We start from the raw sequence: 24,659 nt of genomic DNA on the forward strand, positions 1-24,659 counted from the left end.
AAAAAAAATTCACACTTTTAACTAAAAGCAGCAAAGAATCCTGTGGCACCTTATAGACTAACAGACGTTTTGGAGCATGAGCTTTCGTGGGTGATAACCCACTTCGTCAGATGCATGTTATCACCCACAAAAGCTTATGCTCCAAAATGTCTGTTAGTCTATAAGGTGCCACAGGATTCTTTGCTGCTTTTACAGATCCAGACTAACACGGCTACCCCTCTGATACTTGACACTTTTAACTGTGGATACAGCTACCCAAGAGCTGGAAGGTGTCATTTCCAGCTTGAGTAGACATACCCGCACTAGCTCAGACTGAGCTAGTTTGCTAAAAATAGAAGTGTAGCTGTGCAGAACAACAGGCTAGCCGCCCTGAGTATGATCCTGTCCAAGACTCTGGGTACGTACTTGGGGAACCTGGCCCACTGCACTGCCACAGCTACACTTTTATTTTTAGCGCATTAGGTCAATTAGCGCAGTGTGGGTACGTCTACTCAGGCTGGAAATTGCACCTTCCAGCTCCAATGTTCCCCAAAATAGTTATATCTGTATAGAATGCATGTGTTCCCAGGCGTAGCTATTGGAAACAGTTGTGTCATTTGATACACTCTGTGAGCAAACAAACTGTAATTAAGTGTTCAGACTGTAAAAAGAGCATTTAAAAATGATGTGGCTTGTGTTCAGCTATCATTTAGAGTCAGCAACCTCGTATCAATAGGTGCTCAGCACCATAAATGTACACGCTGCTTTACAGAACTTAGCAGATATAGTTGTGGTTTTCCTGCTCCCTTATCTAACCCTGTTACTGTAAAACAAGCTCTGAGTATATACAAGGGACCTACAGGAAATAAAGATGCAACTATCATCACTATGTAGAAGCACAGAACTGGAAGGGACCTTGAGAGGTCATCCAGTCCAGTCCCCTGCACTCAAGGCAAGACTAAGTATTATCTATACCATCCCTGACAGGTGTCTGTCCAACCTTAGAGACGGCTAAGGGGAGATATGATAAAGGTCTATAAAATCATGACTGGTGTAGAGAAAGTAGATAAGCGAGTGTTTTTACTACTCCTCATAACACAAGAACTAGGGGTCACTACATGAAATTAATAGGCAGCAGGTTTAAAACAAATACAAGAAAGCATTTCTTCGCAAAACGCACAGTCAACCTGTGGAACTCCTTGCCAGAGGATGTCATGAAGGCCAAGACCATAACTGGGTTTTAAAAGAAACCTAGATAAATTCATGGAGGATAGGTCCATCAATGGCTATTAGCCAGGATGTGCAGGAATGGTGTCCCTAGCCTCTGTTTGCCAGAAGCTGGGAATGAGTGACAGGGGAAGGATCACTTTATGATTCCCTGTTCTGTTCATTCCCTCTGGGGCACCTGGCACTGGCTACTGTTGGAAGGCAGGATACTGGAATAGATGGACCTTTGGTCTGACCCAGTAGGGCCATTTTTATGCTCTTAGAAGTCCCCAATAATGGAGATTCCACAACCTCCCTAGGCAATTTATTCCAGTGCTTAACCACTCTGACAGTTAGGAAGTTTCTCCCTAATGTCCAACCTAAGCTGCCCTTGCTGCAGTTAAAGATCATTGCTTCTTGTCCTGTCCTCAGAGGTTAGTCTGGGGAATAAATGTCTCTGCTAACCAGAAGAAGAGTATTTTCACTTTTCTGTTTCAATTTGTTCATTCCTTCAGAATGGTGTTTGAAAACGGTCATCTGATGTGTGACAGGATTAACACATTTAATTGAAAACAGTCCCTGGAAAAAATCATGGAGCAGGTCCATTTTGAAGTACTTGGAGGAGAGGAACGTGATCAGGAACAGTCAACATGGATTTACCAAGGGCAAGTCATGCCTGACCAACCCGATTGCCTTCTATGATGAGATAACTGGCTCTGTGGATATGGGGAAAGCAGTGGACGTGATATCTGGACATTAGCAAAGCTTTTGATATGGTCTCCTACAGTACCCTTGTCAGCCAGTTAAAAAAGAATAGATTGGATGAATCCACTATAAGGTGCCTAGAAAGCTGGCTAGATTGTTGGACTCAATGGATAGTGATCAATGGCTTGATATCTAGTTGGCAGCTGGTATCAAGCAGAGTGCCCCAGGGGTCTTTCCTGGGGTCGGTTTTGTTCAACATCTTCATTAATGAACTGGATGCTGGGATGGATTGCACCTTCAGGAAGTTCGCAGATGACACTAAGCTGGGGGGAGAGGTAGATACGCTGGAGGATAGGGATAGGGTCCAGAATGACCTAGACAAATTGGAGGACTGTAAGCGGGGCGGGGTGGTGTGGGGAAGAGAGCACTGCTACAGTCTGGGGACCGACTGGCTAGACGGCAGTTCTACAGAAAAGAACCCGGGGATTACAGTGGATGAGAAGCTGGATATGAGACAGCAGTGTGCCCTCGTTACCAAGGAGGCTAACAGCATATTGGGCTACATTAGTAGGAGCATTGCCAGCAGATTGAGGGAAGTGATTATTTCCCTCTATTCGGCACTGGTGAGGCCACATCTGGAGTATTGCATCTAGTTTTGGGCCCCTCACTACAGAAAGGATGTTGACAAATTGGAGAGTCCAGCAGAGGACAACGAAAATTATTAGGGGGCTGGGGCACATGATTTACGAAGAGAGGTTGAGGGAAATGGGCTTATTTAATCTGCAGAAGAGAATAACGAGGGGGGATTTGATGGCAGCCTTCAACTACCTGAAGAGGGGTTCCAAAGAGGATGGAGATCAGCTGTTCTCAGTGGTGGGTGATGAGACCATTGCTTCTTGCTCTCTCAAGTTGCAGTGGGGGAGATCGAGGTTGGCTATTAGGAAACACTATTTCATTAGGAGGGTGGTGAAGCACTGGAATGGATTACCTAGGGAGATGGTGGAATCTCCATTCTTTAAGGCTTAGCTTGACAAAGCCCTGGCTGGGATGATTTAGTTGGGGTTGGTCCTGCTTTGAGCAGGGAGTTGGACTAGATGACCTCCTGAGGTCTCTTCCAACCCTAATCCATGATTCTATGGACCTCACTCAGTAATATACTTTGGGAAAAGTCACAAAGAAACCCAAGCAACTTCATTTCATTAAGTCTTTTCTTGTGATTCCACCTATTTGCAGGAGTTTTATTTCCTGTTTCTCTGTGTTGCCCGCAAACCCCTCTTTCCATCTGAACCATTTGATATTGACCAACACCACTGTCCACCTGGTCACCTAGTCTCACCACTTCTAATTATATGCTTACCATGTCCTGCCACTTCATTTACATTAATAAAATCCCTCTCTTCCTCATTACAGGGGAGGAGCTCCCCGTCAACCTCTGCAACATTTCCTCCTTCAAATTCCTCATTCAAACTTTCCCTTGCAGGAAACATGGCAATGGTTAGGCAGCTGGTGTGCTGAGACCACTGCCTATCATATTAACCACTATTGCTTCTTATTTGCTTATGCTGCCCGTGTCTACACGACACCATTTATATCTTGTCTTAGACTGTAAGCTCCTCAAGCCCTTTTATCATCTGTTTGTGCAGTACCTAGCAGAAAAGGGGCCCTGGTACATGACTGGGGCTCCTACGTGCTACCGCAATACAAAGAAAATAATTTATCTCCACCGGGAAGAACATGTTTCTCTCCTGAACTACTTTCTCTACCTGCCTCACAGCTCATCTCCTCAAGCTGCTGCTGCGGCAGACGTAATGTTTTGTTTTTTGCTGCTTAGGTCACCCTTTAAATCTCCCCAAATGTTTCCCTTCTTTTACCTTCTTAACTGATTTCAAGCTCCCAGGACCTCATCCTTAAGAGTTGGGTAACAAACATTCATAAAGCCAGATTCCTCAGTGTTGCCATGTTTGGGCTGCAAATGGGCCTGGGGAATGGACATTTGTTGAAAAATAAACAGTGCATTTGCAGCCCTTGCGATAACCAACCAGAACTCTCACTGGCCTGAGGGGAGCAAGGACCAGGGACACTAAATCCTGCATTATGGAGCTGTCCCTAAACTAGAGGCCTGTCTCTCTATTCTCCCCTCTTCCTTTTCTCTTTTGGCTCCCCCGCACTTCTTTGCTCTCTTGTCTCATCTGCCAGTGTTTTCCCTTCTTTCACTCCCTTAGATCATGTTTCTGCCTCCTTTGAATAAAATCAGATCAGTTTCACTTTGTTGCTTGCTGCAGGAACAGTGATAGGGATGTCCCAGAGAAAGGAGGTGGTAACTGTGGGAAGACCACTCCTTGCAACCTTGCAGGAGTTTTAAACCTGGTCGGACCTAAAAATAATTGGAGCACACTATTTCCATTCCCATTTAACTAGCAGTTAACTCCACTCAGAGGGTCTAATTTTAGTTACTCTGGGTTAGGTTTCTATTAATAAAGTATGGATTTCACTAAATGGATCATTTACAAGTTAACTACTACATAGCTTTGCTCAGGCCAGAAAACCACCCCCCTTTTTTGCTGCTACCGAAGTTTCCTGGCTGTCCTTGCAAAATTCATGAACTAGCACAAGCGGGTATAATCCCCTTGATTTCAGTGGAGTTGCATTTGCTTATGCCAACTCTCAGCTGGACTCCAGTAACCAAGGCCATTCACTCTCATCCAGTTTGCTTTTTAGGCCATGTCTACATCTAAAATTTTGCAGCGCTGGTTGTTACAGCTGTACTAATACAGCTGTATAGGGCCAGCGCTGCAGAGTGGCCACACTTACAGCAACCAGCGCTGCAAGTGGTGTTAGATGTGGCCACACTGCAGCGCTGTTGGGCGGCTTCAAGGGGGGTTCCGGGACGAGAGAGCAAACCGGGAAAGGAAACCAGCTTCGCCGCGGTTTGCTCTCTCGGTCCCGGAGCCACCCAGCAAACCGCAGGGAAGGAGACCTGCTTGCTCGGGGTTCCGGGACCGAGAGAGCAAACCGGGAACGCCGCGGTTTGCTCTCTCGGTCCCGGAGCCACCCAGCAAACCGCAGGGAAGGAGACCTGCTTGCTCGGGGTTCCGGGACCGAGAGAGCAAACCGGGAACGCCGCGGTTTGCTCTCGCGTTCCCGGAGCCACCCAGCAAACCGCAGGGAAGGAGACCTGCTTGCTCGGGGTTCCGGGACCGAGAGAGCAAACCGCGGCGAAGCTGGTTTCCTTTCCCGGTTTGCTCTCTCGGTCCCGGAACCCCGAGCAAGCAGGTCTCCTTCCCTGCGGTTTGCTGGGTGGCTCCGGGACCGAGAGAGCAAACCGCGGCGTTCCCGGTTTGCTCTCTCGGTCCCGGAACCCCGAGCAAGCAGGTCTCCTTCCCTGCGGTTTGCTGGGTGGCTCCGGGACCGAGAGAGCAAACCGGGAAAGGAAACCAGCTTGATTACCAGAGGCTTCCTCCTTCCACGGAGGTCAAGAAAAGCGCTGGTAACTGTCTACATTGGATTACCAGCGCTGGATCACCAGCGCTGGATCCTCTACACCCGAGACAAAACGGGAGTACGGCCAGCGCTGCAAACAGGGAGTTGCAGCGCTGGTGGTGCCCTGCAGATGTGTACACCTTCAAAGTTGCAGCGCTGTAACTCCCTCACCAGCGCTGCAACTTTCTGATGTAGACAAGCCCTCAGAGTCACAGATTTCAAAGCCTTTTTTCCATTCAAATAAGCACAACAGCATTTGCTCTCTCAAAGGCGATTTGTGTAATGATTACACGATAATGTCCGTTGAAAACTCTATTGTTCTTGGAGAATGGTCTTCTGACACTGAAGAAATGCCCAGGAGAAGCTGAGCCGTCCCTCATTAAATCAGAAAGCCTGTGAAAATTCACCATTTCAAATAATTATTTCTGGAATATCCCAAAAAAACCTACCATGCCAAGAAACATTTTCAGACTTTGACTTTCTGTGTTGCTCTCTGTTCTCGGCATTTTAATTTAATTTTAAATGAAACTTCTTAAACATTTTAAAAACTTTATTTACTTTACATACAACAATAGTTTAGTTCTATATTACAGACTTATATAAAGAGACCTTCTAAAAACGTTAAAATGTATTACTGGCACGTAAAACCTTAAATTACAGTGAATAAATTAAGACTCGGCACACCACTTCTGAAAGATTGCTGACCCCTGGTTTAGAGTAAGAGTAAGAACTTTGCAGTAAAGACATAACTGCTGTTTGAATACAAATAAACTGTAAACTGGCTGCAAAAAAACAAACAGTTTCAGTCGTTACCCAGAGTAAACAGGGCCTTTGTTTCTCTTTCCATGGAACCTCACCCACTAACTTTAAAACTAGTTTTACTGGAGCCTGCCTATTTATTAAAAACATGGAGATTTTTCCACATGTGCTGAAGATACATGTATCTTCTGGTGCATTCCAGTAAATGCTGGTTTTCTTAAAGGGCCATAGGTGACGTTCCTTAGCTGCACCGTTACATTATGAATCAGTTTGTTCCCTACTATATAGAGAACATTTACAGGAAAGCAAAGTGTTATTGAAATTTTCCAAACAGATTTTTAAATCCATCAGTCATCACGTGGCACAATGTCTTGTGTGCCCCTGCCTCTGATTTTCCCCAAAAGGACAGGTACTCTCTTGCAGAGTAAATGGTGAGGCTGGCTGGAAGAGAATAAGAACTCTCTGAACAAAACCACAAGAAATACCCCTTCACTTGTGAAAGTGGAGCCAAGCCACATCCCAGCTGAAATAGGACAAGAGACAACTGTTGCCTCCATGGTACATGCTCCAGTCCCCCCCTTAGGAGAGGGGAAACTTCTCTATAGATGGGAAGAGGGAGACGCTAGGGTCAGCAGCTCTCAGGGAGATTCTCCCCACTCCAAAAAGCCTGGGGAGAGAAGCCATGTCCGATTCTCCCCTACCTGGATCATACCATGTATCATTTATACCTGCACAAACTGGGTGCAACACACTTAACATTTTGATCAAAGAATACCCTTACACCCATTTTGCACAGGGAGAATAGACACAGAAGGTACAAGACAGCAGATAATTGGGTGCAGGGTCTTTTGGCTACTTGCACAGGTTCACTGTACACACCATAAACACACCCAGGCTCTGCAGGCAGTCGTAATCAGGAAGTTAACGAAGCTTCCTAAAGAAGGTGGATTATTTTGGTTTGACTTGAATCCGTAGGGAAGTGAAAAGAATGTGTAAGAACAAACTCATCGGACCTTTGTTTATAAGAGTTGCATTTAATGATAGAAAAGTACAAATGCAGAAAAATAAATATTTTGACAACATTCATGTGTTTGAACTCCGTTGCACTTTACTTTTCCAAGTTATTCCCCAAGCCTCTACCAAGGAGATTCAAGGTCACAAAACAGAACTCTGCTGAAATTAAATACCAACAAGAGATGCCATTAAGGAAAAACACAAAGAAATTCCACAGCAAAAAAACTACAGTAGGAGATGCATGAAGCCATATAGTTATGTGGAAGATGTTTAAATGCAAGTACAGCATGAATATTGCAATTGTTTGATGTGATATTATGCCACCACCAAAGAAAGAAGCTTCCACAAAGGCAGGGTGCAGTATGGGGGTTGTTAATGCCTTTTGTCAAACCTACTAAGGAGACAACCTCGAAGAGACAAGCGTGATGGATACTCCCTCTCTCAAGACGGTAGCTCAATCATAGGCCATGCTGCCATTCAGCTCAAAGAAGTTCTCCCATGGCACAGAGCCAACTCCACCTTTACAAATCACAAAGCAATATGGAAACCAAAACCTAATTAGTTTCAGGGCATGGCTACACTTGCAGATGTAGAGCGCTGAGAGTTAAACCAGCCCTTGGAGACCGCAGCAAGGAAAGCGCTGCTGTGTATTCACACTGTCAGCTGCAAGTGCAATGGAGTGGCCACATTTGTGGCACTTACAGCGGCATTGGGAGCGGTGCATTATGGGCAGCTATCCCACAGAACCCCTCTTCCCATTCTGGTGCTGTGGCTTGTGGGAAAGGGGCAGGGGGCATTCTGGGCCCTGTCCCCAATGCCCTGTGATGCATCGCTTCGCATCCCAGCAATCCCTGGGCTTCTGTCCACATTTGGCGCCATCTTTCTACATTTTTTGTGCTGTGTCTTCCCTTTGGGTTTGTGGGAATGGATGCTGAACTTGGGAGGAATATGCTGATGGGTCTCGCCAGCACATCATGAATTGCAGTTGAGTTACTTCTAAAGCTACAAAGTGATAGTGAGGAATCCAACGATGATGTCCAATCGCGTAACGCATATGACACAAGATTGCTTGTGGCATTCACAGACATGCTCACCACAGCAGAACGCTGCCTTTGGGCTTGGAAAACAAGCACTTAGTGGTGGAATCACATCATCATGCAAGTCTGGGATGACGAGCAGTGGCTGCAGAACTTTTGGATAAGGAAAGCCACTTTCATGGGACTGTGTGCTGAACTCCCCGCACCTTGCAGGGCAGGAACACAAGATTGAGAGCTGCCCTGCCGGTGGAGAAGCGAGTGGCTATTGCAATCTGGAGGCTGGCAACTCCAGACAACTACCGATTGGTCGCTAGCCAGTTTGGAGTGGGTAAGACGACCACTGGAATCGTGTTGATGCAAGTTTGCAGGGCCATTAATGCTCAGAAGAACCGTGACTCTGGGCAACGTGGGTGACATTGTGGCTGGCTTTGCACAAATGGGTTTCCCTTAATTACGGAGGGGCAACAGATGGGACACATATTCCAATTCTGGCACCAGACCACCTAGCCTTCAAGTACATTACTCGGAAGGGGTATTTCTCTATGGTTCTCCAGGCGCTTGTGGATCACCGTGGATGATTCATTGACATGAACACAGGCTGGTCCAGAAAGGTGCATGACACCCATCTTTCGGACCACAGGCCTGTTCAGGAAGCTGCAAGCTGGGACTTTCTTCCCAGACCAGAAGATCATCAGAGGGGAAGTTGAAATGCCCACTGTGATCCTTGGAGACCCTGCTTAGCCTTTAATGCCGTGACTCATGAAACCCCTACACAGAGAGCCTTGATAGCAGCAAGGAGCAGTTCAACAACAGGCTGAGTCAGTGCAGAATGACAGCTGAGTGTGTGTTTGGCCATTTAAAAGGCTGCTGGCACTGTCTGTATGGGAAGCTGAACCTGGCTGATGACAGCCATCCATAACACTTGTGAAGGGAAGGGTGAAAGCTTCACTCAGGCATGAGCCTGGGATGTTCCACACCTGAAGGCTGAATTTGAACAGCTAGAGACCAGGGCTATTAGAGGGGCCCAGCGCAGGGCTGTAAGGGTTAGAGATGCCTTGAGGGAGCAATTTGATGCTGAAAGCCACCAGTAATGTTTGGTGCCCTGCACTGGAGTGAAGTGCAGTGGTTCCAATGCTAGTAGGCATCTGTGTTTGCTACATACGATACGCTGACTTGCAGTGCCTGTTACCGTCCTGGGCTATGGTATCTTTTACTTAATGCAATAAATAACGTATTCAAAGCCAAGAAAATTCATTTATTGAAAAGAAACAACTGCTTGGGAAACAGAAAGGGCATGACACATCTGTGCTGTGTAGGAGAAGGGAAACGGGCGGGGTGGGAAATGGGACAATCACAGATTTGCGTATGTCCTGTTATCATACACAGCGTTCCTGTCTGGAGTGCCAAGCAGTGAGTACTGCAGTTCAGGCTGGCTAAAATGCATGGTGATGGGGGTTGAGTGCAGTGGGTAAGAGTCGTAGTTTGCAGGGCTGGGTAGTGAAGCTACAGGTGTTGGAGGCAGCTGGTGGTCATAAGAACTCGAATGTTGGGGAAAGTGGGTTGGCGGTGACATGGGGGTACAAGGGAAAAGTTTTGGGACAAGGGCTGCAGGGAGGGGTGGATGTGCTCCATCTGCATTACTATGAGTGCCTGTATCAAGTCTGCTTGGCACCCCATGATGTTTAGCAGCTGCTCCATGCTTTGGTGCTGGCGATCCGCATTCTGCTGGCGGAGCCTCCTTTTAGTCTCCCGCCACTCCTGAACTTTTTGATTTTCTTCATGTCTTCATGCATTGGTGCTTCCTGATTCTTTGGAATCTTTCAGCTGTTGATAACAAGGATGGCTGGGATCTCAAGGTTGCATCTGTAAAGCCAAATGCAACACTCAACAGAGGCAGCATTGTTCACAACAGACAGAGCAATGATTCGGCCATACTTAAAAGACAAGTACAGTGTACAACACAGCAGCAGAAATTGCCCGTCCCAAAGCAAGTGCATGTAATCCACAGGAGCCCCAAAACTGTGAGTAAGCACAGGGGCAAGGGAGACTGATTGTTTCATGGCTGTACTGTCCTCTGGGGTTCTGTGCGTTGGGGAGAGCCAACAGCTACATGGGCCCTCTATACTGATCACTGTCCCCACATTTTCCACAGGATGAGTTCGTCCTGGAAGATACCTCGCTGCTGACGATGACCTGGGAAGCAAGGGAGGGTCTTCTACTATAATGCAGCTTCTGCCTTGGCCCTTATGCAGCTTGCCTGTGTGCAGCAACGGTCCCCCTGCCAGTCACGGCACAGTGGCGCAGACACATTAGCCTTACTGGGACAAGGAGCACAGTAGCTCTGCCAAGGAACCTGTGCAAATGGATTGCCCAGCTTCTGCATGAGATCTTTGAAAAGAACACTGAGACCGATTACCACAATGGAAGAGAACACATCAATGCATTTAGGCATGCACGCAGCCCTAACCCTGCAACCCTCTTCGCCCCAAGAGCCCGCACCGAACAACTACCTTCCCAAAATAAAAGCCACTTACCAGGCACCTCCTCTGCTGTTTGTTTTTCTCCAAGCATTGTCCGCTATGACTGGCTACCTTCCTCCTGGCTTGAAAACAGTTCCTGGCTGCATGCATCTAGGGATGCCGGGCTGTTCCCCTCCTGCTCAGCACCTTCACTTCTGCTTTCCTCCTACTGCCTTGTTGAACTCTGTTTCTATGGCCTCTGAAATGTCCATGGTGGTCTTCAGAGTGGAGGTGGGGTCACCCCCAAGTGTCACGTCCAGCTCTTTGTAGAAATGGCAGGTCATGGGGGCAGCATCGGAGAGGCAGTTTGCCTCCTGCGCTTTGTGGTAGGCATTCCGCAGCTCCTTCACCTTAACGCTGCACTGCTGTGCGTCCCGGTCACATCCCCTTTCCATCATGTCCCTTGATATCTGCCCATAGATATTGTAATTTCAATGGCTGGGCCACAGCTGGGACTGGATTGCTTCCTCACCCCAAACACTGATGAGGTCCAGCACCTTACCATTGTTCCATACTGGTGATCACCTGGCCTGTAGAGGGATGGTCACTTGGAAAGACGTGCTGAGAGCACCCCACGCCTTGCTGAGCAAACAGGAAGGGGAATTTCAAAATTCCCAGAGAATTTAAAGGGTGAGTCTGATGGTTGGTCACCTGAGGGCAGGGCAGTAAAGTTCAAAGTGATGACCACAGTGGCTAGAACAGGCCGATTAGAGCGCATTCATAGACCAGGGTGTCTACACTGGTGCTACGGCGCTCCAGCCAGGGCGCAGCAAGCATTATGCTTCTCCTGGAGGTGGATTACCGGGGCACTCCAGCCACGGAGTCCGGGCGCTCTATGTGCCTTGCCAGTGTGGACACCTCAGAAGTTAGGGCGCCTAGGGCTGACTTAATGCACTCTAACTTGCAAGTGTAGACAAGCCCTCAATCATTAAACTCCTCAATCATTAATCAGCTCCGCCCAGAAACTATACATACCCGTAGCATCCCGTTTTAACCAAACCAAGTCCTTGTAAAATGCTGAGATGCGCAAGGAAAACTTGAGTGCTATGAAATCTTTCCCCCTTTTCAACTCAGGAAACAGCCAGGAACAGATCACAATCTCTAGTGGGTGGACATCTCTCTCATATCACAATGCTCTAGCAAGGAATATGTTTAAGGCATGTGCTTTATTCCCCTGGCATTTAACAGTGAGCAAACAGCTTTGTAAACAAAACTAACAGAGCAGCTACTTCTAAAAGAGAATGAAGAACTCTGCGACGACAAGAAGGAGATGAAGTAGAGGACCCAAATTGCTTTTTGACATCTCTAATTTCTATGGGAATTTAATGTCCAAATAGAGCAGTCCACCTGTTCCTGCTGTTGGGAGACAATACAAACAAGGTTCCAAAGAAGGGCCAGGGAAGAGTTGAGCTTGGCTGGGAAGCTAAAAGCATGGGAAGCTAAAAGCAAATATCTACAGACGTTAGAGGACTACAAGACATTTGGAGCTCAGCTAGATTAGGGAAATTGCACCCTGCATATTTCAATGATGTGAATACTGGAGTAAAGTTGATCCAGTGCAGTGTCTCTGCATTGAGGGTTTCCATCCGTGCAAGGTGTAAGATTCCCTACTTCGGCTTTTATTTAGGAGCAATGTGCTTTGTCTCAAAATTTGGCCTACTGCAAAAATTCTCCTTTAAATCATTGTGAATGCTGAAAAACTCAATTCAGGACTGTGGACCTTCTCACCCATAAATTACTGCAGTCTAGTTATACCCCAAATTAAAAATTAAGACGGGCAAGCGACGCATGAAACCATCCATGTATTACTACAGACTTCTGACTTATTTGTCTATTCCATGGCAGAGTCTAGTGATTCTGGGCACCTCCATTTTTGGGTGCTCATCTTAAAGGGGCCTGAAGTTTCAGAGGGCAGGAGCTGTCAGGGGGTGTTCATGCCCCGTGGCTGGAGCAGAAGTTGGTAGTTAGAAATCAGAGCCAAAGGTCAGAATAGGAGTCAGAAGCCAGGAACTGAGCTATGGGTCATGATTGGGTTACCTGGAGTGAGGAAGGCTGGGAGCAATGTAGGAGCAAGGATGGGAACAAGAAGGCCCAGGAACTCACAGCCATGGGCAAATGGTTTGAACGGCTGTTGAACTGCTGCCGGGCTTAAGACTCTTCCAGTCAACCAGGTGGTATAGCCAATCAGGCAACCTAATACAGGCCCTGTGCTTGTTAGGTTGCCCAAAGACTGGCTCTGCTGCAAACCCGGATTCCTGACAGCAGCTCAGGACTTTCTCAAAACAAGGCCCCTTTTGGTCTCCAATTGGGTGACCAAAAAACCAAAAGCACCCAGAGAATCACTAGTCACTTCTGAAGGTTTAGCTCAAACATTTTAGGCTACAATTTTCAAAGTGATCTGAGAGATTCAAGTCAATGGGAACTGGTCATCGGACTTAAGTACCTCAAATCCCCAGCCTTAAACTACTGCAAAATTAAAGTACATTAAGAACACAATCACTGTGCACTTGTTTACTCACATTCTTTCATCATGCCTATGTCCACACAACGTTTCAGCCGGCAGGCTTGGCAATGCCGCCGGTTATCTTTGGTGATTTTGCAGTCGCTGTTGAATGGACATGTGAACATTGCTTTTCTTTTCATGCTCCTCCTGAAAATAAAACACAAATAAATATTATGATGCCTGGACTTGTTTACTGCTAAGGAAACATTGAAGCTGTGCGTGGAGACTGTTTCAAAACATTGTGTGGGACATGTGCACTCAAACCCAGCTCTCCATTGATCGGGCTGAGGACTGTAAGCATGTGCCAGAAAAGTCCTCTAAATAGCCACCATTCAGTTCCTGCAAGCTGTGCATTTTAAAATACATTTCCCCCCCCCTCAAAAAAGTTTGAAAGACAGTCACAACTTGCATGTCTTGATGGTTTTTAAAAGGTTTAAAAATTTCTAAGCTGCCCCCCCCTTGCAAACCCATAGGGTTTTCTGTCAACAAATACAACATGTACTATAAACAGGAAAATATTGGCCACAGTTTAACTTTCCCAGTTTGGGATATTGTGAAATTGGAAAGAAGCATGTGGGAGGATTTATAGAGAAATACAGAACTGAACCACAAGCAGCAGAAGCAAAGGAATCTAAACCAAATTACAGTATAGGTCAGCTTGTACCCAGCAAGGGCCTTTCAGAAGCAGTGTGTATTATTAAACATTTACCAGGCTTTAAAGCCTCCTGGTTGGAGGTTTGGTTGACTGGTTGGAGTGTGAGAGAGAAATCCCACTGTAGGATATGGGAGAAATATTTCACTCTCTTCTGCACACATGTGCATGCCCTATTGCATTTGTGTTTTTGTGTCTCATTAAGATTTTTAATGTTCTTAAATCAGGACATTCAGAGTTATAGGACCCATCAACAGTATAACTTACCTTCCTTGACCAGTCAGTATTATATGATTTCTTTGGGGCAGGGACTAACTTTCTGTTCTGTGTTTATATAGCACCAAGCACAGTATGGCCCCAGTCTATGCTTAGCTAGCACAATAACTAATAATATTGAGATGCATCTGAAGAAGTGGGTATTCACCCACGAAAGCTCATGCTCCAAAACGTCTGTTAGTCTATAAGGTGCCACAGGATTCTTTGCTGTTTTTACAGATCCAGACTAACACGGCTACCCCTCTGATACTTAATAATATTGTATGTAACATGTTCTTTAATGACTAGTTAGTAGAAGCAGAGTGGTGCTTCTATCTTAAACTTGGTTTCTGTATTGCATGTAAAACAGAGACCCCCATCTTTGTTTTGGATGCAGAAGGCCACGTAATTTACAGTACCTCTGTGAGCACAGATTGAATTGTCTGGGGAAGTTACATAGTTTGAGATAGACACGAATACAAAAATGTATCCTTCAGAAAGGAGGGGAAGTGTGGTGGAGCAGCAGAGATTGGAGCAAGAACATCTCCAAGCAGAGAGCTATATGGGAGGGATGGCAGCCCTGGCCCGAATGTCTGCACTGCAATTTTACAGCCTCACAGCCAAGTCTGAGCCAGCTGACACTGGCCAGTTACAGGTGTTTTATTACGGTTTAGATCTACCCAATCCCATCCAGTTAGAGAAAGATCTCAGCTTACCCATTGGACCTACAAGTTAAAAGGTACTGAGAGGCAGCATGTATGATGGTTAGGGGACTGGGAGTCAGGAGGCCTGGATGCTATTCCTGGCTCTGTCACCGACCCTGGTGGAGAACCTTGATCATCTCACTTTTCTACTCTGTGCCTGTTTCCCTTCCCGCCCTTTGTCTTGTCTATTTAGATTGTAAGCCCTTCAAGATGACCTCTTACTGTATTTATGTACAACGCCTAGCACAATGGGATTCCAGACTTAGTTGGAGCCCCAAGGCAGTACAGTAATACAAATACATAGTAGCCCAAATTTTGCTTTCTTCTTAAGTTGAATCACCTCTTTCCCCCTTGACTTCTCATTGCCACTCCTCTGTGTGAATTCATGCAATGGTTCAGCAGGATGCATCAGGACACAGAAGAAAATAAGAGGCTTTAAAGGTGAAAACTTCTCCAAGCAAATATTTTCTTGGCACAAAGCTTTTTAAATTGTGTTTGCAGCTTAATATTGCAGCCCTTATCCACTTGTGTCAATGAGGCTACTGAAAAGAAAAGACTGAAAGATAGGATCCTCTAAAAGTTTATTATAAAGACATTACATTCAACATATTTACAGTTCATTTAACCAAAAAGGGAAAACAATGTTATCGGATATGCTATAGACCAATGTTTGTTGCCTGAATAAGATTAGAGGAGTCAAAATGTCCATTAAACTCTCCCTTCTGGAGCTACTATTGCTGTACTTCCTAAATACAGCTAGAGTCAGGATACCTGGGTTCTGTTCCCAGGTCTGCTGCATGACTTTGGACAAATCACTCTCTTAGTGCCAACTCTCTTGATGTTATCACAGGTCTTGTGATATCTGATGCGACACTAGGAGGCAAGTGATTTGAGAACCCCTGGCTTTCATTAAAAAGTTTCTAACCCTTGTGCGTATGGAGAGAAATTTTGAAAATGTGACCCAAGTGCACCCTAAAGGCTCAAAAAAAACCCAAAGCAAACAAAACAAAGAGGGCAAATAAAGAGGACGCAACATTTAAAAAAAGTAAAAAATCTTATGGTTTTTAAGCCAATGCTATTCTGATGGACCCAACTCATGGTTTTTGAAGAGTTAGGTTGGCAAATCTGCTCCTTCTCCCCTCATGCCTTTGTTTTCCCTCCCACACTTTCTCTCGTTTATTGTAAGTTTTTTAGGGGGCAGGAACTTTGTCTGCACAGAGCTCAGCACAATGGGGTACTTATCTGGATTGGGGCCTCTAGTCACTACTGACATACAAATCAATAGTATATGGTACTTGGATTTTGGCTAGCATGAAAAACTATTGCAATTCATTGTATAGCTTCATGCAGAGCAGCAGTGGAAAATGACATGGTTTAAGAGCCTTTTTTAAAAGCAAGCCTTCTTGCTCACAGTACACTAGGGTCTTGCATCTCTGTTACAAAAGAAGCTAAATTACAGAGTCAGTGCAGTGGGGGCAGACATCCTACCCACAGAAACACAACATATATAGAGCTTACAGAACCAGCCATTTCAAGGCGCACTTAAAACTATATCCCGGGCATACTGCCGAAAATTAAAAATAACCAAATCCCTCCCTGCACTAATCTTGTCTGTGTGCATGCATAAACAGGCTCTGTATGCAACTAAAATCAAAAGTATATGCCAGTGCCTGCTGCACAGAGGTTTTGGGGCCTTTGGCAAAATCTGAAACTGAGGCCCTCGACCCTTCCAAAAAAAATCATCACTCAGGGGAAATGGGGAAGTGCTGGAGAGCAAGACTGCCCTGCAGTGGTGGCTCCTGTCCCATGAGGCTGGGGCCAGCTCCCTACTCTGGGAGTTACAACCTGACACTAGGGATTGTTGCATCACTCAGGTCTGGCCCAGCTGTTCCTCCGTCGTGACAGAGAAGCTACCAGGCAAATCTGAGTGGCGCTGCAATCCTGTGCACCAGGTTGCAAATATCACTCCGTTTAGGGACCCTGGGCAGACTGTCCCCCACAGGCAGCCGTGGTGCATGTTTCCAATATACAAATGATTGTCTCAGCAAAGCCCAGAATTCACCTGCTTTGACTATCAGTGAGAAATGGAAGATATTGCTTTTCATGCTCACTGTAATCAACTACCTGCTGGATGCCTGAATTAAGAGCTCACACACTGCGCAGAAGTTCTAGACAGATCCATGCGGCTTCAAGAAGAAGAAATTGTCTGCATGCAACTAAACATGAAAATGAATCTTTGTGGCAGTTTTCCAGTATGCTCTATTGCAAACCTACCTGCGAGTGCCTGACACCCTGAAAATTAGGTCTACAATTTAAGACAAGTTTGAAAAGGCTGTTTTGTTTCAAAGCCGGGCAAGGATGCTTGATTCTAGTGGATACTTCAATTGACATTTATGTGGGTGGGTGCTTAGCCTGTAAGCTCTTTAGCTTACAGGAACTAAGCTAAACTATCTTTCTGGGGTACATTTAGATTGCCTACCACAATGGGGTCCTGTTCCATGACTGGGGCTCCTCTAAGATGCTTCCACAATACAAGAAAGTAATATTTATTCCTGGGGGAACTCTGCGCCACTGCGCATGCACAGAATTCATGTCCCCTGCAGATTTTTTTGCTTCCCTGCAGAAAAATGACTTTCTGATGGGGAAACAAAGGGAAGACACAAGAAAGGTCATGCACCTCTCCCCAGCAGTGCAAGTGTGTTGTTTCAGGTACCTCGTGCAAATGGGGGAGGAGTTAAATCACTGTGGGGCAGGTCTGGGGACATTGGACAGTGGTGCCTACTCTGTCTAAGCTCAGCTGCTAGTCCTGGCTGGGCGAGGACAGGACTTCTTCCCCTGCAAGAAGCCGCGAGTGCAAATCAGACCCACCTCCTCTGGCTGCAGGGAGCTCCACAACCCCGCCCCTGCATTTCCTGCCCCCACTGCTCCTCAGCCACGGGGGGAGAGGTCACTGTACAGGAGTTGCTCCCCCATACAACCAACCCTAGTGCATCCAGACCCCTCCCCCATTCAGAGCTCTCCCACCCCAAACCCCAACCTCGCTGAGCCTCATCTTCTGCATCTGAAGCCCCCTGCACCCAGAACCCCACCTCTGAGCTCCCCACAAACCCCAACCACCATCACCTAGACCCCCTTGCAGAGTCCCATTGCCCCAGCATCCAGAACCCACTAATGAGCCCCTGGGCATATAGATTCTCCCCCCCCACACACACCCAGACACCCCACTGAGCTACCTGCACCCAGATTGTCCCACACAGAACTCTCTCACCCCATACCTGGATCCTCCCACACTAAGCCCCTCCACGCTTGGATCTGCCAGGCTGAGCCAGCTTGCCTGCCCACACCTGGTGCAGACGGGCAGGGCCCTGGGGTGTTTCTGGGACAGGCCCAGGCCTTGCACTGTGTCTTGGTTCGATGCAGCTTGATTGTTGAGCCCATGTCCCAGGAGTTGGGGGAGGGCACTGTAGGTGATCTCCCATCTCTGTGCAGCCAATGGCCTGGCTCCCCACTGCCATGATAAAGCCTCCACATTTATTTATTGACATGCAAAATTTGCAGAATTTTAAAATATTATAGGCAGAATTTATTTTTTTGGCACAGAATTCCCTCAGGAGTAAATATTAAAGTTGCCTGAGTACAGGTCTCCCAAAGGAGGACATTAGAAGATTAAGCTGGTTCTCTTTTTCTTCAGTGTTTGGACAAACATACAGCACAATAGCATCCTGGTCCATGGCTGAGGCTCTGAGGTGCTATGATAATACAAATAAGAAGTTTATAGTGTATGCTTAAAGTTACTCTAGTTGGCAATTGCTCTATGGATATTTGTACTGGAACATTTTCCAGGCAGAACATAAAGGAAGAGGTGATGTTAAAAAACATGATTCAGACTTTTCCCCCCTGCCAAGTAGCATAGTTAATTAGAAACAAAAAACTTTTAATTAATTGGATAAAATGAACATGCATTGGCCTGTACCCACAAGAGATGGCCTACTATGGAAGGAAGTGTTGAGAGGGGATATTAGGAATTCACCCTCTCAGAGATTCTATTTATTTATATTTTGTTGTGGCTTATAGTCTTTTACTGAAAGGAAAAAAAACACCTCTGACTTTCAAACAAACTTTCAGTTTCCCCCTCTCTGAATCTTAATTAGTAGTGACCTTTAATGACAAAACTACCCCCGTCCCCCCGTCTAGCACATTTGTGAAACCTGTGAAATGCTTAAATTCCTGAAAGTTACCTTTGTCATAACCAAAAAAATCAGTGTGCCAACTGGCATATTTTGTTAGTCACGATCTAACCCCGGAATTGGGGACTATCTACACAAAGCCAGTGAGTCATTTCAGTCCTCAGCCTATGGTAAAAAGTTTCCCACTCCTCGTGTTAGCTGTAGACATCAGTTCTGTGTTGCAGACATCAGCTCTGTGCTGCTTAGCTAGGTATTTATACTGCTCTAAGTGCCTAGCACAATGAATGGGGCTCCAAAAGGAACAACTGCAATTTTAAACGAAAATTCTGTACTTTGAAATCACCCATGATGACCCATAATCGCAGCTAGTCCCAAATTGTCCAGGTGCTACAAAATTCCCAAATTTAGACCTAAAATTTCCAAAGTCAGTTCACTCATTCTGGTTGTCTTCCATTTTTGGGTGTCCAGTCTGAGCCACAGTGGGCCTGATTTTCAGAGCCAAACACCCACAACACTGGTGAATGTCCATAGGAAGTACGGGTAATTGGAATCCCTCTTAAAAAAGAGTTAGGCCCAATGTGTCCCAAGTTTGGATACCCAACATGTGAAAGTAACCAGAACAAGTAAGTGCATGGTTTAGAATACCCACATCCCCATTATATACATGCACACCCGGATAAAACAGAATCAGCCTCAAAAGGGACACCTGTGTACAAACACCCCTGCCATTAGTTTCAGTCACTCAGGGAAGCTTGGAGGACAGAAGACTTCTGGTGTGCAGTGAAGGTCACCAAATCCTGTCTCTCGCGAACCAAAGATTTCAAAGGTCAAGGACTCCAGGCTAGGGTGACCAGATGTCCCGTTTTGAAAGGGACAGTCCTGTTTTTTGGGACTCTCCCATATAGGCGCCTATTACCCCCCTATTCCCTGTCCCGTTTTTTCACAGTTGCTATCTGGTCACCCTACCCCAGGCAGGGAAGATCCTGCTGCCAGCCCCCTCTTTAAACCATGCATGGTGTCAGCTTGTGTGCCTCACATGACCACAACTGTAGCAATATCATCATACCATTTGACAGACCACTTGCAAGGGCCCCAATCTTTACAGGTTTAAACCAAGCACCTTCACCTGGAAACCAGCTGGTAGGTTCTGCAGCTCACTGCATAAGAGACCTTCCCATACGCAAAGCAGCAAGAACTACTCTATGGTGCGGGGATCAGAAATTTTAATTAAAAAGTGTTGTAACTGGCAATTATAATTATCCTTATGTGTTTCAGTATTGCTAAATAAACCTTAAACACCTCTTACTACCAAGCTCAAAAGGAAGTCACACTTCTATGACAAGAGAACAGGGAAATTAACAGGAGGGAAAGGCAGGCTCTAGGAACAGACAGGAAACGCCACTGACAGCCTGGCACGGGGAGCTAAGAGAATGAACTATGAGAAGTGGGAAGTGCTTGGGTTAGCTCCATAGCTACTGCACCGATCTGTCACCTTCGTAACTGAGTCTCTTAGCTCAGCCTTTAGCAGTCTGTGTCTAGACAGGAGGAAAACTGATGTTTTTTTATTAGGGCTGTCCATTAATCGCAGTTAACTCAGGCGATTAACTCCAAAAATTAACTGTGATTAAAAAAAATTAATTGCGATTAATAGCACTGTTAAACAATTGAATACCAATTGAAACTTAAATATTTACAGATTTTTTCTACATTTTCAAATATATTGATTTCCATTACAACACAGAATACAAAGTGTATAGTGCTGACTTTATATTATTTTTATTACAAATATTTGCACTGTAAAATCATAGTTTTTTAATCTCTTTTCCAATTCACCTCATACAAGTACTGTAGTGCAATCTCTATCATGAAAGTGTAACTTACAAATTTAGATTTTTTTTTATGTTGCATATTTGCACTCAAAAACAAAACAATGTAAAACTTCAGAGCCTACAAGTCCTATTTCTTGTTCAGCCAATCGCTGACAAACAAGTTTGTTTACATTTACAGGAGATACTGCTGCCTGCTTCTTATTTACAATGTCACCTGAAAGTGAGAACAGGAGTTCGCATGGCACTTTTGTAGCCAGCGTTGCAAGGTATTTATGTGCCAGATATGCTAAACATTCGTATGCCCCTTCATGCTTCAGCCACCATTCTGGAGGACATGCTTCCATGCTGATGATGTTCATTAAAAAAATAATGCATTAATTAAATTTGTGACTGAACTCCTTGAGGGAGAATTTTATGTCCCCTGCACTGTTTTACCCGGATTGTGTCCTATATTTCATGTTATAGCAGTCTCAGATGTTGTTTGATTTACGAATACTGTCACTACAGATCTGACAAAATGCAAAGAAGGTACTAATGTGAGATTTCTAAAAATAGCTACAGCACTCGACCCAAGGTTTAAGAATCGGAACTGTCGTCCAACATCTGAGAGGGACGAGGTGTGGAGCCTGCTTTCAGAAATCTTAACAGAGCAACACTCATTAGATGCGGAAACTACAGACCTCGAACCACCATAAAAGAAAATCAACCTTCTGCTGGTGGCATTTGACTAAGACGATGAAAAGGACTATGCATCAGTCTGCTCTGCTCCGGATCATCATCAAGCAGAACCTGTTATCAGCATGGAAGCAGGTCCTCTAGGAATGGTGGTTGAAGCATGAAGGGACATATGAATCTTCAGCGCATTCGGCACGTAAATATCTTGCGATGCCGGTTACAACAGTGCCACGTGAATGTCCGTTGTCACTTTCAGGTGACATTGTAAACAAGAACTGGGCAGAATGATCTCCTCCAAATGTAACCAGACTTGTTTGTCTGAGCAACTGGCTGAAGTAAGACTAAGTGCACATGTAGGCTCTAAAGTTTTACATGGTTTTATTTTTGAATGCAGGTTTTTTGGTACATTATTCGACATTTGTAAGGTCAACTTTCATGATAAAGAGACTGCACTACAGTTCTTATATTAGGTGAATTGAAAATACTATTTCTTTTGTTTACAGTGCAAATATTTGCAATAAAAAATATAAAGTGAGCATTGTACACTTTGTATTCTGTGTTGTAATAGAAATCAATATATTTGAAAATGTGGAAAACACCCAAAAATATTCAAATAAATGGTATTCTATTATTGTTTAAAACAATTAATGGCACGATTAATCCCAGTGTTAATCGTTTGACAGCTCTACTGTTTATGCTTCTTTTCAATTCCTAGCTAAATAATATTTTGCTTAAAAAGGAACTGCCATATGGACACTGGGGAAAAAAAGGGGACGCAACCACCCCAGGAGACAAAATATGCTCTTCTCCCATGAAGACAAACCAGGTGGGGTTAACTGGTTCTTAGGAGATCCCTGGGACATAGAAAAGCACCCAGAAGAGCTGCAATCCCTACTCATGAGGTACAGTGGAGCTCTATTCTAGTGAAGAGCAGTAATACTGACTTTAGAGGCGACCGCACAGCTAAGAGAACAAGCATGTTTGTCCCCAGGCAAATACACGAGCAGCAGACACATGCCAAGGTTAAAGAGCTCCCAGGGATTTGCCCTGGGTGGCACCCACTGAAAGGCTCGTGTTAGCAGAGCTGTAGTTCTTTGGCAACTCTTTGGTCTGTACCCATATGTCTGAAGTGGAATAATTGCTGCAAACTCCACCCTGCACTTTTGCTTCAGGTTCCAGGGATTGGGTTAGAAATGCAATAGAGACAACTGCACCCTGCCCAGAAATGCATTTATCAGGGACCCAAACTGCATTCCTGCCAGGAAGAATTAGGACTGGCTTGTTCAGCAGACCTTTGAACTGAGACAGAAAGAGGAAAAAGTCCGGAGGGGCAGTTTGTGCCTGTTTTTTTCTCTATATATATCCTGGTTTTGTCTGCAGCAGTCTCATTACATTCATTAAAAAAAAAAAAATTATGCAGGTGTTTCCCATGCACATACATACCTTGCCTGGGTGAAATTCTCGGTCTGTGTTCTGTAGAAGGTCATAATGGTCCCTTCTGGCTTTGAAACCTATAAACCTACTTTACTGTTCTGTCATTTTTTTAGGGTGCACAAAAGCAGAGTACTTCTTTTCCTTAATAATCATTCAAATAGTGGTACAGTTATACAAGACCCTTTACAATGGCAGACATGGCAACTCGTGAATTAATCGTGAGAGACGGGCTTTCTAAGTAAAATTATTAAACCTGACTCATGATCGTGGGCTAGAACTCTCCAAAGTCAAGATTCTCCCCCGCCCCCCCAGCCACGGATGGAAAAAAAAAATCCTGACATTGGAGAGTTCTAGCCCATGATCATGAGTCAGGCTTAATAATTTTACTGTACTTAAAGGCTGACAGCGGCAGCCCTTCCTTGCAGGGCCTCCATGAGGATGGGCTCCAACTGTCAGCAGATGTGCGATCTGAGAGCACCTTAAAGCCTCAGAAACTGGAGGAGAAACAAAGATAACCCACTTTTCATTAAAAATCCTCATGATTGGGCTGAGGGGGGTGTCTAACTCATGATTTGTCAATGGTGAAGGTTAGCAACAATGCAAATGGGCCAGAGTTAACAGACTGCTACACAGAAGTTACAATGCACAGGTGGTAGGGGGTGTGTGCGCAGGGTGGGGGAAGGAAGGAAGGATAGTCTCTGTAGATGGAATCCTTTAAGAACACATGGATCTTTAGAGGTTTTAGAAGGGGAGGAAAAACACTTGATGAGCATTACTGAAGAGCACCCAGCAAAGTTAAACTTGAGCTAGTCAACATTTTCCAGAAATTGCAAAAAACTTTCAAAGTTATGGGAATTTTTTTTTTAAATTGTAAAAGCTTCCCACCATCTCTAAGTCAGGAGCACGTGAGGAAGGGGAAATAAGTCATCAGCAGAGAAGCTTGAGTACTGTGTGGGGCAAAGGATGGGGTGCAAAACAAGAGTGGAAGCAGGAATAGCATTGGACAGAACCTTGAGGGGAAGACACGGAGCATGAATTTGATGGGGAAGAAGAGAGGAAGCCAGTTACAGGATTTGGCACATAGAAGAAAGATAGGGTGGACGGAAAGTGATCTTGACTACCTTTTGGACAGATGGGAGTGGGAAGAGGATGGGTGCAGGAAAGGAGATTAAAAATAATTGGCATAAGTGATAAGGTAGGTACAGACCAAGATAGGGCCATAAGGATGAAGGAAAGAATGGAATTTGGGGGGCGGAGGGGAGAAACGAAACTACAGAACCAGGGCTGCCTGGGGCGGGGGGAGTGGGACAATTTGCCCCGGGCCCTGCAGGGGCCCCCCACGAGAGTTTTTTGGGGCCCCTGGAGCGGGGTCCTTCACTTGCTCCAGGGGCCCCGGAAAACTCTCACGAGGCCCGGGCCCCCAGAGCTTCTTCCACTCCAGATCTTCGGCGGCGGAGAGCCCCCGCCGCCAAAGACCCTACGCCCCCTGAATCCTCTGGATGGCCCTGTACAGAACTTGAAAACGGACAAGCCTTGCAGACACAACTTGGATGACTGGTGATATTGTCAACAGTAAGTGATAGGGAAAGAGAGAGGAAAGGGTTGAGTGAAGAGATTAGAGATAGACTCTGCACTTGGTTATGCTAGTGTCAAACCAGAATATCTCCACTGACTTCAGAGAAGTCACTCCAGATTTATTCTGTGTATGACAAATTTAGTTC

General features: G+C 45.5%; 1 protein-coding gene across 2 annotated transcripts in view; it reads right to left on the reverse strand.

The window, feature by feature from the left end:
• Positions 1 to 24,659, reverse strand: part of VDR (vitamin D receptor) — a 95,637-nt gene that overhangs the window by 23,587 nt on the left and 47,391 nt on the right. For both annotated transcript variants that reach the window (XM_030554473.1, XM_030554474.1), the window contains exon 4: positions 13,219 to 13,349. In XM_030554473.1, the coding sequence (XP_030410333.1) occupies positions 13,219 to 13,349 (131 nt within the window). The remainder of the gene's footprint in view (positions 1 to 13,218; positions 13,350 to 24,659) is intronic.

Source organism: Gopherus evgoodei, chromosome 3, assembly GCF_007399415.2.
Source record: "Gopherus evgoodei ecotype Sinaloan lineage chromosome 3, rGopEvg1_v1.p, whole genome shotgun sequence".
NCBI classification, from domain to species: Eukaryota; Metazoa; Chordata; order Testudines; family Testudinidae; genus Gopherus; species Gopherus evgoodei.